Here is a 15,463-nt window from a genome sequence, read left to right as displayed (position 1 = left end):
TACTCTGTCATGCCACCCTGCTCTATGACTCTGAATGAGATGAAGCAGAAACTACAAACAGATCCAAGAATCACTCAAAGACAAGATTTATTGTGGTCAAATGGATCTTTTCTGTTATGTTAAAATTATAGCAATATTTCAACACAGCAGAAATAGCAGAATTCAGAACCATGTTTGACATTTAGGAAATAGAGAGACCTAAATTGGATTTTTAAGGACCTTCTGAAACTAGTCAACAGGTCTCTGTCAGATGTTTGTTTCTTCTTAATGAAACCCAAACCAGTTTGTGTCAAGGACCATTATATATAGACATACTATGATCCTGAAGGTTAACAGGTTTTTTATTGGAGGAGAGGAGAATGAGGCATCCCACTGACCTACCATGTGACATTTTTAAGTTTGTTCATATCTTTTGGTCCTTTACAAAGACATCCATACATCACACCACATCATGTCGATGAACAGCTTTGCTTCCCTTAAGATGTTCAGACAGATCTGCAGCTGCAGCTCCTAAGAAGTGCAGGGTCATTAAACCTGTTGATCCCCATAAGCCCTCAGGAAAGCTACCGTGTCAGAGCACAAAGAATTCAATCGGCAAATGGAAGTTAATGCACAGAGCTCCTCTTACTCTCTCAGCTGTGCTGCAGGCACCACAGTTTTTAGTGCAAACACTCAGAAACACAGAAAATGTAGCCTGATTCAAAATCTCAAAAGTTCCAATTACTGCTGCTTCAAAACTATTGCTATAATAAAGAAATACAGGTTTTTCAGATGTCTCCAACCATATTTTAGTGTAATATTATCTGTTGATACCTGGATGGCTGGGTAAAGTCTGGTAAAGTCTAATACTATTCCCTCAGTGTAATATGCTTGCGTAAGTCACCGCTTAGACAAACAGAATGAGCAGCAGAAACAGCAAACAGGTCAGAGAGCCCAAATAAATGTTTGCATGTGGTTCAGAGCCAGAGATTGTGAGCCGCAGAACCAAGCTACATTACCTTTTGGTTTCCCCTTGATTTTGTATGCATACTACAGCATTCAGAGGTCATTATAAGCTGTTTTGAACAAGATTCCAGGACTTTTCTTATGAAATATTAGCTACTGCTTTATTGTTAAGATCTCCTTGATGACAGAACCAAAACTTTAATATCTTGCAGTTAAGCAAACATACTGAACAACAGAGTTATAATAGTGAAAGGGAAATAGAAACAGCAAAGCTTCTGCACTTTTCACAACATAAAAGAAAGGTCTACCTTTGTTCCACAAGTCCATGAATTTTTCTTCCCCTCACCCGTAAAGCAACCATTTATATATCTTGTCAAATATAAATCAAATGAGTAGAATAGAGAAGGAACTTCCTTCCATCGTCCATACCTACTTTTCCATGAATGGTCATACGGCAGCTGGTGCCTATCTCTAACGAACAAGATGTATAAATTTATCCACAAATATTCCAGTTGACACGAAAGGTTAGATTTTCCTTATGAACAATGAAACATTCACTTCTTTTTGATAAAAAAGAACTTTATTCTCATAGGCCAAACCTTTTGAAAAATTATCATGACTAAGATAACAAAAATTTCCCTACAGACCTAATAAAGATTTATTATAATTAATAAAATTGTATCATTTTGTTAATAAAATTATTAATAAAATTAATAAAATTTAATTATAATTTAAGTAAAAATGTTCTGCAAAAATTGGTGACATCAACAATCTTTAATTTTGAACAAAATTATTATGTCTTATTTATTTTATTTTAAAAAAAGAAATACTTTTAAGCAGTACTTTGGTTTTCTTAAATTGGTCAGGGTATCTTCAGACTTTATAGTAACTTTTTAGTGAATTAATGCCAAAAAGGCCAAAATCACTTTTCAAAATAGGGAATATAAGAAAACTTGACACTCAAATAATATAGATGTTGGTTACTTTTTTGAGCCAGGAAATTGGTAAATAATAGAGTCTCTAAGCTGATTTTTAACATAACAATAATTAAAAGCAACAAGCAAAATACAGTATTGTGCTTCTTCCTTTTCAGAGTGTAGGAAGATGGGATAAGTTTTGTAACTCATTCTGAGCATGAAACGTTCTGCAGAAAGACCTTCACATCAATATTACAGCAATTACCTATTAATAATGTTACATAATCTTGTGTCTTTGCTGAGTCACTCACCTCAGGGTGCTGGACTCTTGAAACTGAAGACTCAGTAATGGCATGACTTGCTTTTGCTTAATCCAGATGACCATCATGATGTTGCAAGGCCATCTGGTCCTTAATATAAAGCAAAATAAGATGGTGACATCACAGCAAAAGTAATGTGCTCTTTCATGGATACGCAGAAAACTTTGAATTGTACACCTTTTATCCCAGGACACATGACCAACACAAAATGGGAGAGCATCACAAATAACACACACTTCAAGTTTAGTCCTAAGTAACTTGTGCTTTTAACCCTCCTGTTGTTTTGGTGCAATGCTCAGGAGGAGTGCAGCAGATGTCACAGTTGAACAGCAGCGAACTTGTGTGACATCTAATGTAGGCAACTACAACAATGAGTCTCAACTTTGCAACTCCAGGATTTAATACGTACAAATAGACATTAGCTACATCCTAGTCTGTTATTTGGGAGTGACGCCAGAACAAAAGCCTTTTCTGTCCCACCATCTTAAAAATGTAAACATAAAATCCAAGTGGGTCTTGAATGAAAAATAACAAAACAAACTCCCACTGTTAAGCATGGTGGAGGATCTGTGAAGTGATGGGCCAGTTTCTCTTTTTTAGCAGAATAATGAAACACACATATGTTGCCAAATAAAAAGAGAAATTGTTCATGGGTGCAAAATCAACTTTCTTCCATGGGTCCAGTCCCTAGAATAAAGTCCCAGAAAGTCTGCAGGTTGAGCATCTATGTTGAATAAAATGTCTTTAGAATACTGGCAACAAAGTCAATAGAGATATAATGAAAACGCTAGATGTTGGCATTCCATTTTGAACAAACATTTTTCTCAGACTCTCTCTGGTGGAGCTCAGGACTATGGTGGTGAACTCCCATAGCTAGCAGTATTGCAACCTGACCTCAAAAATGACAAGCAGGCCATTTAGCTCAATACTCTATGCACCTTTCAGACAAGCAGTAGCTGTGCCTCTTAATTAGTGACAAGGAAAGAGAGAGCGTGTGGACGTGTTTCTAAAAGCAGATCCTGTATTGGTCTTTTGACCTGGTCCATGTCCTCTGTGAAGAGAGACTTTGTTGCCCTCAGACAGACCCGTGGCCTATAACACACACTTTTACAAAAATACATGTGTCTATGACTTTCAATCTAGAAAACAGCAGGCTTTCCTTGAGAGTTTGGTTGAGACAGCAATCATCATGAGCCTGATAATACAGTGGCCTACTGTGAACACTGAGGATGCCAAAATACACAGGACAGGGTTAGACTATTATATGGCGTCTTGCAAAAGTAGTAATACCCAATAAACTTTTCCAGATTTATCACACCAAAAACGTATAGTTTATTGAGGGTTAATTGTGTAATAGACCAACACAAAGTAGTTCTTAATTGTTAAATTTGAATTTTATAGTTTACCCAATAGTGACCCTAACAGTCAGAGCTACAATTGAAAAAACTTGTATTTGAAAGATTTAGTTTATGTTCAGTCTGACCTAAGTTAACTGAGGCCCAGTTTACACTGAGCTTGAAACGGTGACATTGTTGTTGTGTTCTAGCTGCTCCTTTACCCTTTTCCATTGATCGGAATCTGTGGCACCTTTTGAAAACAGAGTGGAACTTTTCGGGAACAATCCCTGTCGAGGTGTGAAGTACTCCACAGGTGTAAAAGCGCACATGCACAGAAGGCCTGGCTTCAGGATGTGGTGGAGGTTTCGACAATGTGCTAAAATCACAGTATGGTGATTTTTATACATATTGTGTCCTGGCATGGGTGGGGGTAAGTTTGCTATTGGGGTCGTGACAAGAAGGGGCGAACAACATGGGGATGATAACAAAATTAAGTGATTTTCTTCATGCAATTCCAGCAATGAGAACCGATTTTGTCACTTTTGTCCAACCATGTAGAAACTTTACATGTGGAACTTTTCCCCAATCAAAATCTGAAAAATACTAGCAGTTTCCAGACAGCAGTCTCATGTAAACAAAACCTTGAAATCTAACGAGTGCTTCAATGTCCACAGTGTCCTTGGTGTTTTGTTTTTAAGGACTTATGAGAGTTTCTGTAAAATGTCAACTTTACATCACTAATATTTATTTATTAAACTAATATATGCTACATCGGAGGCCAATGACAAACATTTTATTTCAAACTGTGCATTTTATTTTGTTGTAAATATCACACATAATAAAAGTTAGGTCTTATATCTTGGCAAAACCTGAAAATTGATGAACATAGAGGCTGAATACACTTCAAATTTTTTATTGTAAAAAATATTTAACAACCATGAACCCTTTTCCTTCCGCTTTAGATACATTAACTACCTTCCCCCAATAAAAACACCCAAACTTGTGGGTGAAATGTAATAAAATGAGAAAACTTTTGCAAAGCTCTGCAGATGTCACTCCTTTGTGCTAAGTTTTGAAAACCTCTCTTGTCAAATAAGGCATGCTATTTTTCCAGCGAACATAAGGACTGCAACACCCTCCCTTCTCACTCTCGTTTTGAGTGAATTGTTGACAGATGTTTTGTTATACTTAGCACCTGCTGAACACAGGGTTTTCCTCAACCTTTGACCTCATCACTTAGTCGCAGCATAAGCCGAGTAGAAGCTGTCCTTAACATGAAATTCACCTCTTACTTGTCGCCAAACTGTCTAACCTCTTGATTAGGTTTCACTACAGCAGGTGCCACAATTTAGCACCCAGCCATGTCAGGCAGGAGGTTTTTGCATAAACATCACCACGTTGTCCACTTTAACCTAAAAACAAAGAAAATCTTGAATGTAATTTTGTTTCTGTAGGCTGCAGAGGTTAAGCTGTGTCATGAAGAATCCTCTCCTTTAAATGAGCAGAGACTGGGTTCCTTGTTAGCTGCTGGACAGGTGACAATTAGGGTCAGAGCCCTGCTTTCCTCTTGGCTACGTCTGGCTTTCAGAGACTAAAAGGGTTTCATGAGGAGGACTCGGAAGCATTGAGGCATCTGGCAGCAGCCCTTCCCTCCACATCCTGAGGGCCAGCAGAGCTGCTCTGTGGCAGGGCGATCAGGAAGACAAGGTGTACACTGTAAGCTACACGCACATGGAGGGCGGTGGCTCAGGTTCCCACTTCGATAGATGCTCCACCACAGAGAAGCTCACTGTAAAGAGGAGAGTGGAGGAGGGGAAATGTGTTGCAACTGTAAGAGTATTTTAATCAATAACAAATGTCTAGCCTCATTTGGATAAAATGAGCTGAATTTTATCTTTTTCAGTGTAGTTATCTACATCATGTGGTATTGCCCCACATACTGCATCCTTGAAGTCCCAGATGCTCCAGCAGTGACATCAGTGCACATTGAACTTGGCACAGCATGGCTAATCCTCATCATGTGACACATCAAAGCTCCGTCAAAGTTGAAGTACAGTCGCCGCCTCCATTGCATCATATAAATGGAATCGATTAGTAGAAGTGAAATATATGTCTAGAGAGACGGCGCAGAGGGTCCATGCAGCTTCACAGGACGTATTCCTGAAGTACAGAGACATTTTGCTCTGAGTGATTTAAAGCTCCAAAAGCTTATATACTGTTCATGTTCGTCACCGTATTGCTTCATTTATTATAGGTCCAATTATGAGGGTCAATCTTCATTTTGATGTATAAAACGATCATTTAACCCCCGTTAAAATATAAAATTTATGTGACGTAAAGATCATGATAAATCACTTTTTTTTAAAACTTTTTCTACCTTTAATGTTACATATATCCTGCTTGCTTAAGTGTGTACATCCTTAAACGGTTGCAGCATGTTTTAATTTCAGCATTCAGTCTTCTTTGGTAGTTCAGCATCCCAGAGATTGACTTAGTCTGCCTTGCAAATATTCTTGCAATACTCCATGTTTGTGCTCCTATTTACTATGAAATTAAAATTAAAGCAAATGTTAAAAAAAGAATGTAAATACTTTGGGCTGCACCTAAGATTTTTTGCATTTTAAGAACATTTGATAAGTAAACGTCTTGCTCTAAAATGAGTCCTTCTGCACCAAGAGCAAGTGCTGTTGAGTCAAATTAAATTTACTTTCACACCTGATCATTCGTGGTAATGCGTCTAGGTACTCCACCTGGTTTATTATGCAGCTATCACCCTCCCATTTATGCTTTTTAAAGTAAAAAAGGTAAATTTCTACTTTCTCTTTTCTAAATTTAGGATATTGCAATGAGTTGAAAGCATACTATGTAGTCCAAGAGTTTATAAAGAAGCTTAACCAGATCAAAATAATTTTGATAAAGAAGTTAACAGAAAGCAAATGAGAAAACTGTTGAGATATTATATTTCTAGGGAGGTTGGAGTGGATTCATTTTTCAAATGATGAGGTTGAAATGAAAAAAACCCACCAGATTAAAAACAAAGGCAGGTTGGGATTTGATCAACAGCTCAAAATTTCTATCTGTTTAGACTTTACCGATGTCCTTTGATTGCCTCTGATTAATCCTGGTTCTTTACCTAATTAAAACTAAATCAAGTGACTCTGCAAGGCTTACTGGATACATTGCTATTGACAAGGATTTCCACCCAAAATCCCTATCTTCTTAGTTGTAAGAAATAGATAGGATTACCAGTCCAGACATTGGAGCAAGCGAGTAGGCAGGTATTAGTGACTGTGTCTAAGCTGGATTTAAAACCAACTGGCCAGTCATCCCTACTGGTAAACGACGACAATATCTGCAGGAAGCAGTGGAGAGCAAAGCCGTCGTCGAGGAGAAGAAAGGATTCATGCCAAGGCATCAAAGTTCAGACCATGGAGATAACGCTGAAGGGTTTTCCACTAAAGGTGGTGAATATTCCATGGAGGAATAATAACCTCAGCACTCTGCATACAGAGGCTCCTCTCTCTGAACAAGGAGAAACCATCGTTGGAGTCTATCTGTTAGTGCTGGGTAAGTCAAAGACTGTCTAACCTTAGTGACAGGTTCCTATTCTGCAGGTATTCATGTATTGAAAGATGAACCATTTCCTTTTCATTGAAAAAATTCTAACAAACATTTAAACAAGCAGGTGGATATTTATGCATTTTAGTCTAAGATTTGTTTAGCATCAATCAAAAATATGGATATTTGCTTATTTGTATGAACAATGGGAACTAGTATTTAATGTAATCAAGAACTGATTTATTATTAATCACACTAAGGTGTAACATAAATCATTTACTTTAGGGAAAAGATCACATAAAGATACAAAACTACATCTACTCTTCAGCTACTTCTACATTTGAGAGGGGAAATTTCCTGAAAAAAAAAGGATTGAACATTCAAAATATTGTAACAAATTTAAACAAATTTAAGTCTCTCACTTAAAATAAGCACCTATAACTGGTCAGAAGTAGCTGTTTAGGAACAATAGTCAGCTTTTCTGCTTACATTGGTCCCATCACTCATTACACCAAGCATTACTGGTTTCTTCTGTTACTGGGTTTTGGACATGCATAGCCTCCTATCTCTGGATTTGGACTAGATGATGTGCCTAAAAAACATTTGCAGGAACTTCTTCCAAAAAAAATTCCTACAACTTGAGAGAGACAAAATATGTCAATGAACTTCAAATTATTTACATCTTATCAATAGAATCAAATAAGGTCTCAAATATGTAATACAACAATGCAAGTTTGTACAAATTCCCATATTTACCAATTTTTAAAGTTATGACTAATCATGATTAAAAAAATTATAAAGAAATTTCAAAATTCCCAAAATGTTAAAATGAGACAATAAATATAAGAAATATTTTGATATAACATATCGACTTATTGACAAGTAAAATTCAAAGTGCTTATAACCATAAAACATCATACAGTAACCAATTATGAAACAAGCAATAAACATTACATTTTGTCAAATGCCATCAAAATCTTCAAGGAAATATACAATTATACATATTAATGTTCCAGTTATTATTCAAAGGGAACTCTAGACAGTGTTTTATCTGATCAAAATCTTAAAGTCCAGCCAAGCAGGTTTTGTATGTGAAATGACAAATTTATCAGTTTGGGTATACTACCGTAACATCATCTGACTGTAAAACCCACAGCATAAATATGCTCATGGTAAAATGTACACAAATGTAATTTATGTTGTATAAATTATGCAAGTACAGCTAATCATGATGTGGTTTGTTGCTAGTCAACTACTACACCAACAAATGATTATATTTTGCATTTTAAAACATTAGACAATGCATAGCTTTTCTATTGAGCATCATCTATATTTGAATATATTTTACCAATCTAGTTTTACCTGCACTTTCAGATAAGATAGTCCTGAAAATATTTCTGATATGGCTTCTTTGCAGGATGGCTTTCATGGTTTGGAAACAGTCTGGTGATATTTGTCCTGTACCGCCAGCGGGCCTTACTCCAACCAACAGATTTCTTCACCTTAAACCTCGCCATTTCTGATGCCAGCATCTCGGTGTTTGGCTACTCTCGAGGAATTCTGGAAATCTTTAACATCCTGAAAGATGATGGGTATCTGATCACATGGATCTGGACTTGCCAGGTAAACGAAATGTGAAAACAAACGCTAAATAATCCAAACAATTCCTTGTATTCAGGATTTTTTTTTTCTGCTAGATCTCAAGCTGTGCTATAGCAATGATGTTTAATAACAATTAAAAAGGTAAAATGTTATCATACAATGTTCTGAGTTGTAAACAACATTATGTGCATTGTCTATCTTTTCTAGTTAATGCATTACATTACAGAACAGCAGAGGTTTTACCATGAATAGAGCATGGGTGTGAGTGTGTGCGAGTGCATATGCAGGGGATTTTGGTACTCGCTAGGCTAGAGGTTAAATCTGTAATAAGATTAGCATGTTGGAGACCTTTAAACGAGCAAAACTCTCCTTGTAACAGTTCAACAACCAAATGGAGAACTATTAGGAGCTTTTCCATTGAATTTTTTAGCATATTTTAATCATTTGCTCTAATTTTTCAACACAATTGCAATTTCCATTTAAAAACTTAATTTTAAAAAGAAGTTTTATGTGTGTAAGCAGTGAAGTGCACCGTTCACCCATGTGTTTTCTTATCCGCTCGCAGCCACAGCTCAAAATTAAATTGTTGTCATTCTTTTGCCTGGAATTCAAGCAGGCTATTTTTCTTGCTTAAGGCTAGCTCTGGTAGAAAGTTGGGATCCGTGCAGGAACGTCAGGGTAAACTCCCTGAAAAAATCATAGAAAAACAAGGTGTTGAAAAGCTGTAGCATGCCACTCTTATCTTACCTTCCCCTGAGAGGTGAGCTGAGATGGGAGTGGTAGTCCAAATTAAAAATAAGGGTATACTCTAAAAGTAACACTTTAGAAAGGGAAAGAGCATGTGAACAAGCATGTGAGAAGCAGATTACTGCACGAAACGTGATGTGACCAGAACAAACCCCAGTCAGTTCGGTGTATTTGGAAGCCGAACTGGGCTTCACAGAGGCAAGCATACAGCATTAAACATTACAGTCATCATTTATTTCTCTTTTGATTCTTCCTACATGTGCAAGAAAATAGCTTTGAATTAAAACCCCAGGAATCAGAGTGAGTGAGAAAATTGTGATGAGTGCATGTGACTGGATTAGTACAAAGGAAGATCAAGATAGTAATTAGCAAATGACCTCAAATGAGGTGCGTTACCTGGAAGTGACCCAGCAGGGAGCCGAGTGTTGCACACTCGGAGAGAAATGGAAACACCGTAACACCTTTCAAGAAGGTTTGTAATTCTGAGATATATACATAAACAATATATAAACCAAAGTTTACATCAACACTATTGACAGGAAAAGATGATGAGTGCAGTTTGTGTGATACATCACAATAATTCTGTTATCTATCATCCAATTCGGTTCACATTTTCTGTTTATCTCAGTTAAACAACCTGAATATTTAACTTAAATGAGGGATGTACAGCAGACTTTACAAGAAAGTAAAACATTTTAAAAAGCTAATTTTAGGAGCAATACAGCGTCAATAAAGTAGATATACTATACCAAAATATCAGCATAGCTTGACAAAGATATTTCCTCATGTTTCTTTTAGCCATCAACATGTTATCAACATGTAGGTCAAAGGAATATGAGAATGATTTCTTCCTGGTCATTAAACTTGCTTACTTTAAATAACAATGTGTTATTTAAGTGAGAGTGAGAAATTTTCTTAGAGTGAGAAAATTTTCTTAGAGTGAGAAAATATGTTTTGTGGATGATCGTGACCTCGGTTGCTGTTATCGTTTTTGATTAGGTCATATTTTGACGCATTTATCTACCAGAGCAGGACTATAGTAGAATCTCATTAAAACTTAAAAAAAATTCTTGTTTTAGCGAGACTTATATGCCATTAAACCAAAATATGTTCATGTTTAAAAGAGAAAGGTCATAACAGTAAAACAGCAAAACCTTGCAGGATGCTTACGTGTCGTCAAGAAGAAACATAGTGAGACAATGAAAGGAGCCTCAGTCCACTTATTATAGCGAAAGCCATAATGCTTCACTGGTGAAAGTGAAAAATTGTTCTTCTTCTTTTCGGACATTGATGCATGGACAGATATGTTTACATACAATTTAAAGTACAACTGTGTATTTTATTACCGTAAATATGCTGGAGCTGATTGGCTGTGATCTTTAGCTTTTTTTTATTTATTAACTTCTATTTAGCTAGGAGAGTACTTAATGATATCAAAGATCTCTTTTGCAAAGTGTTCTGTCCAAAACAGACAGCAACAGCAATACAAAAAACACAGACTCAAAACATTTCACATGTAACAATCAAAATATTTAACTGTTAAACTGAAAGATAATGCATTGGAACAAAAAGTAGCTAAACAATATAAAGTATAAAATATAAAAAGATTATAAAATATAGCAAAAGCACCTGCACTGCGACATACCTTTGGGAGAATAATCAACCAAATTATGACTTACAGTAGCATCTGATTGAAGAATATTGGGTCTGGAAGGATCAGATTGGCCCCATCTTTAGTCTGGTGAAGACGCTGTAAAGATGTCATGCAATAAATCCCGTGTCCATCTTCTTGCAGGTAGACGGCTTCCTCACGCTGCTCTTTGGCCTTGTGAGCATCAACACCTTAACAGTCATCAGCGTCACCAGATACATCAAGGGATGCCACCCGCAAAAAGGTCAGAACAAACTTCTCAGAGTGCAAGTGTGAAAACACAAAGAGGGCTTCATGCCATCATGGCTGCCCTCCTCATTCCACCGACCTTCTCTGAGAGAAAAGTCTGTTTCTGTTTTCAGCTGGGAAAATAACTACTATTTGTCTCCAGCCATTCCATTTATATTTCTCCAGTATGTTATTAAGACAATTTGAGGTGACATTTTCTATTTTTGAGACTACATCCGAATGTCAAAGAATGTCCTAATTACATAGAAATGAGGGTGAAAAACTGTATCTGATTTTACGTAGTTGGCGGTTGTTTTTAAAATGCTGTGACTGTAAACTGTGCCCATTAGTGGCGAGTGTGGGATATCACCAGTTGCATTATATGCCATAATATAGCCATTGAAAATGACTAAGCAAGGTCTGAACAGAGCAATTTAAACAATCTAAGGAGCAAATTAACCACCAGGTATGTGAGGTGAGTTGGTGTGAACGCTACAAAAAGCTCTGAGTTTCTGTACTTACAGTTTTACAGAAGTATTTATATCTCTTGAACTTCAACTATAAGCCATTTGGATTTTATGAGAGGTCAACACAACACAAAGTAGCAAATATTGTCCAATAATTTACCAGATAGATCATTAATGTATTTGTGGTTAAGTTTAATGCAGGTTTAGACTACAAAATAACATCTCAGCCTTTAAAACATACCATAGAAAGAATATAGCTGTCCATCTAAGCTGGCAGGACAGGTAATGGCAAACAGAAATTCTTGACTTTCTTTCAAAAATGGTTTTCTTTTTGCCACTCTTCCATAAAGGCCAGATTTGCAGAGTAAAAAACTAATGTATTTCTTTGTCCTAAGCCACAAACATGTGGTCAAATGAGACCAAACTAAAGCACACAAAACACTGTGTAGGGTGAAAAACACAGCATTTCCACAGTACAACATCATGCTGTTAAGAACAGCCTCCCTCATTCAGTTAATTGCAGGATGGACAAAGGTAAATCCTGTAAGAAAAGCTTCGAGCACTAAATCTGATTGAGAATCTGTAGGAAGACTTTAAAACTGTTGTTCAGAGATCCTCTCTGTCTTACTTCAAACATTTTGCAAAAAGAATTGGCAAAAAGTTCAGTCTTTACATTTGCAAATCTGTTTGAGAGACGCAGGAAAACATTTCTAGCTCTGATTGGGTTAAAGGTGTTCCCTCAAAGTATTGACTCCACAAATAAAAATAGACTCTTTTTATAACTTTACAATGTTAAACAACATGGGGAACCTTACTTTCTATTAACAGTTAAGCATAGATTTGTGTTAAAATTGATAAAATAAAGTTTGTGACAAAATATTGAAATGTCAAATGTATATGAACACTTTTGCAATTCCTTGTAGCATAGCTCTGAAGTATGTTTTACAGCTGCAAAGAAAAGGCTGACCTTTTCATAGTTTCCTCTGATAGCAAAAATGTGTGCACTATCATTCCAACAGATGTCCTTTTCAGACACAAATGTTTGGTAAAGGCTGTCAATAAAAGACTTCATTGTTCAACAAATGTCAATGAGAGTGCTGACATTCATAACAAGTAACAATAATTTTCCATTTGTCAAAGCCTCTCACTGTTTCCCAAAAACATTTAATCTTTATGAACTAAAAATCTAACTCATAAACTGTTTATTGTTTTGACATTGCCTTTTCTTTATTTTGTGTATTTTTGCAGCACACTGCATCAGCATCAACACCATTGCAATATCCCTAATTTTCATTTGGACCGGAGCACTGTTCTGGTCAGTGGCGCCGCTGCTGGGATGGGGCAGCTACACAGGTCTGTTCCAGTTTGAAACTTCACCAAAATGTAATGTTTTTTTTTTTGTTCCCAATTGCATCCATTTTGTACAAAACTGTTTTCTACCAACATACTTAGCCATTCCTTTTTAGTTTTTCTTGGTAGTTGGGTATTTTAGGGACAAATAAAACTAAAAATGTTTGAGTCTCACTTATAATTTTATTTAATTGGGATTTTTTCCCCTTTCTTTTCCTTTGATTTTTGTTTGGCTCATCTCCCCTTCTACAAAATATGACTTTTGGGCATTGGGTAGCTCAGTTGGTAGCATTTACAGAGGATATAATTCTTGATGTGGTTTTTCTGCGTTCAATTCATGGTATCAGGCCATACACTGCATGTCTGTCCATTCTCTCTCCATCCTCTTTTTTGTCAAATGACTTTTCACTAAAGGCCAAAAGTGACAAACATATTCTAAATATGAAATATGACATAAGAAATATGACAAATTAGGATCCTTGATAAAAAAACAAAAAAACAAACTATGAATGATTTCCTAAAGCTAGATCAAATTAACTGGAGACATATAAACACATTTTCTCAGTGAGGATTATGAGCACTTTAAAGTACTAAACCAGGTATGAAACATTACCACAGTAGGAAGGAACTAAAGTATGGCTGGTATGAAAGAACAAAACAGAAAGCACAAAATGTCCAGAGGTCATAATAACCAGTTCCTGCATGGTCCATATTCAAACCAAACTACAATAACAACAACATCAAAAAAGGATATCAGTTCATCTGTAATAATTACTGAACTACACCCTGATTGTCTGCATCTTGTTTTTTGCAGATCGGGGTTATGGCACCTGTGAGGTGGACTGGTCCAAAGCCAATTATTCCACCATCTACAAGTCTTACATAATATCTATCCTCATCTTCTGCTTTTTTATCCCCGTGATCATCATGCTCTTCTCCTACATCTCTATTATAAAGACTGTAAAATGCACAAATGCAATGTCCGCTGATGGTTTTCTCTCTGCGCGACAAAGGAAGATGGAAAGAGATGTCACGAGGGTAAGTCTAAAGTAGAATCATGAAATATTTGGTTGCAGAATTTAAAAGGAAACTACAGTGATTTTTTTTATACCCCCCACTAGATTTCTATTGTAATCTGCACTGCTTTCATTATGGCCTGGTCACCGTATGCAGTGGTCTCCATGTGGTCAGCCTGGGGTTTCCACGTACCCAGCACCACTAGCATCGTCACCCGCCTCTTCTCCAAGTCTGCCAGCTTTTACAACCCACTCATATACTTCGGCATGAGCTCCAGATTTCGCAAGGAGGTCTCACTGCTGTTTCCGTGCATTCCAGAGAGCAGGGAAGTGGTGCATCTGCAACACTTCAGAAACATCAAACCAAAAGCTGAGAACTTGCTCCAAGACACATCGCTTCCTGCCCAAAGACCTGAGGTGAAATATTTGGCAGGAGAGCCAAACAGGTCCAACCCTGACAGCGACTCAGGGGTCAACAGTCCTCCTGAGACTCCTCCTGAGATCTTCCACATCGATGTGCCCTCACACATTGAAACGTCAGAGTATTGTTGTGACAGACTCTAAGACTGTTTTAAACCAGAATACAAGGGTGGGATTGACTGCTTTTTGTATTTTCTTCATCTTACCCATCTTCATAAACAGATGTACCCATGTTTGCCATCAGTACGTCCGCTAATAAACAATGTTTTGAAGGCTCAAATTATATTGCTTATTTATGTTTCTGCCAGTTCAGAACTGGCAGTTTCCTATGCACTTCTCTGCAAAGTTTTTAAGACCCAAAGACGAACAGACTTGGACGGCTTTCCTGGTACTAATTAGAACTACTTTGCAGTTAATTAGTCTGGCTTTCACCTTGTAAATAAATTATACTAGAAACTTCTAGTAAGTAGCACTAAAAGCCACGATCTTTCCAGGAAGGCATAACCGGCCCGCCTAAATCCTTCTTGGAACAATCCATGAAATGTGGAAGCAGTAAAGTGCTGAGACATGAGATCTGTTGTATCATCTGGAACCACTGAACCATCCTTGACTTGACTGAAATATCTGATGGTATTATGCAGTGCACCCTCGAGGGCACTCACAGGCTAATCTCACATACGCTGCAGTTAACACAGTGTCCAAAAAGACGAGCAGTTTCACATCTGCATTAGTCTCATCGTCACTCTGTTGGCCAGCTACAATCAGAAGCAGAGGGGTTATGTTTTCATAGGAAATCCAGTCCAGAGAGCTGTGAGTTACAAATTTTCTATGTTTACAACCTGTCAAGAGGATGGCAGGGGTGTAAGAGAAATGAGTAACCCTGAAACTCAGTCTGCCCTCTTGGT

General features: G+C 37.0%; 1 protein-coding gene across 1 annotated transcript; it reads left to right on the top strand.

Annotated features, from left to right (window-relative positions):
- The first annotated feature begins 6,891 nt into the window (after nt 1-6,891).
- LOC116713572 (visual pigment-like receptor peropsin) lies at nt 6,892-14,838 on the top strand. Its single transcript, XM_032553769.1, has 6 exons — nt 6,892-7,086; nt 8,495-8,700; nt 11,222-11,321; nt 13,021-13,125; nt 13,937-14,160; nt 14,244-14,838. The coding sequence occupies exons 1-6, from the start codon at nt 6,948-6,950 to the stop codon at nt 14,700-14,702; spliced, it is 1,233 nt and encodes a 410-aa protein (XP_032409660.1). The 5' UTR covers nt 6,892-6,947; the 3' UTR covers nt 14,703-14,838.
- The last annotated feature ends 625 nt before the right edge of the window (nt 14,839-15,463 follow it).

This window comes from Xiphophorus hellerii, chromosome 22 (genome assembly GCF_003331165.1).
Source record: "Xiphophorus hellerii strain 12219 chromosome 22, Xiphophorus_hellerii-4.1, whole genome shotgun sequence".
NCBI classification, from domain to species: Eukaryota; Metazoa; Chordata; class Actinopteri; order Cyprinodontiformes; family Poeciliidae; genus Xiphophorus; species Xiphophorus hellerii.
This window is presented reverse-complemented; position numbering and strand designations above follow the sequence as displayed.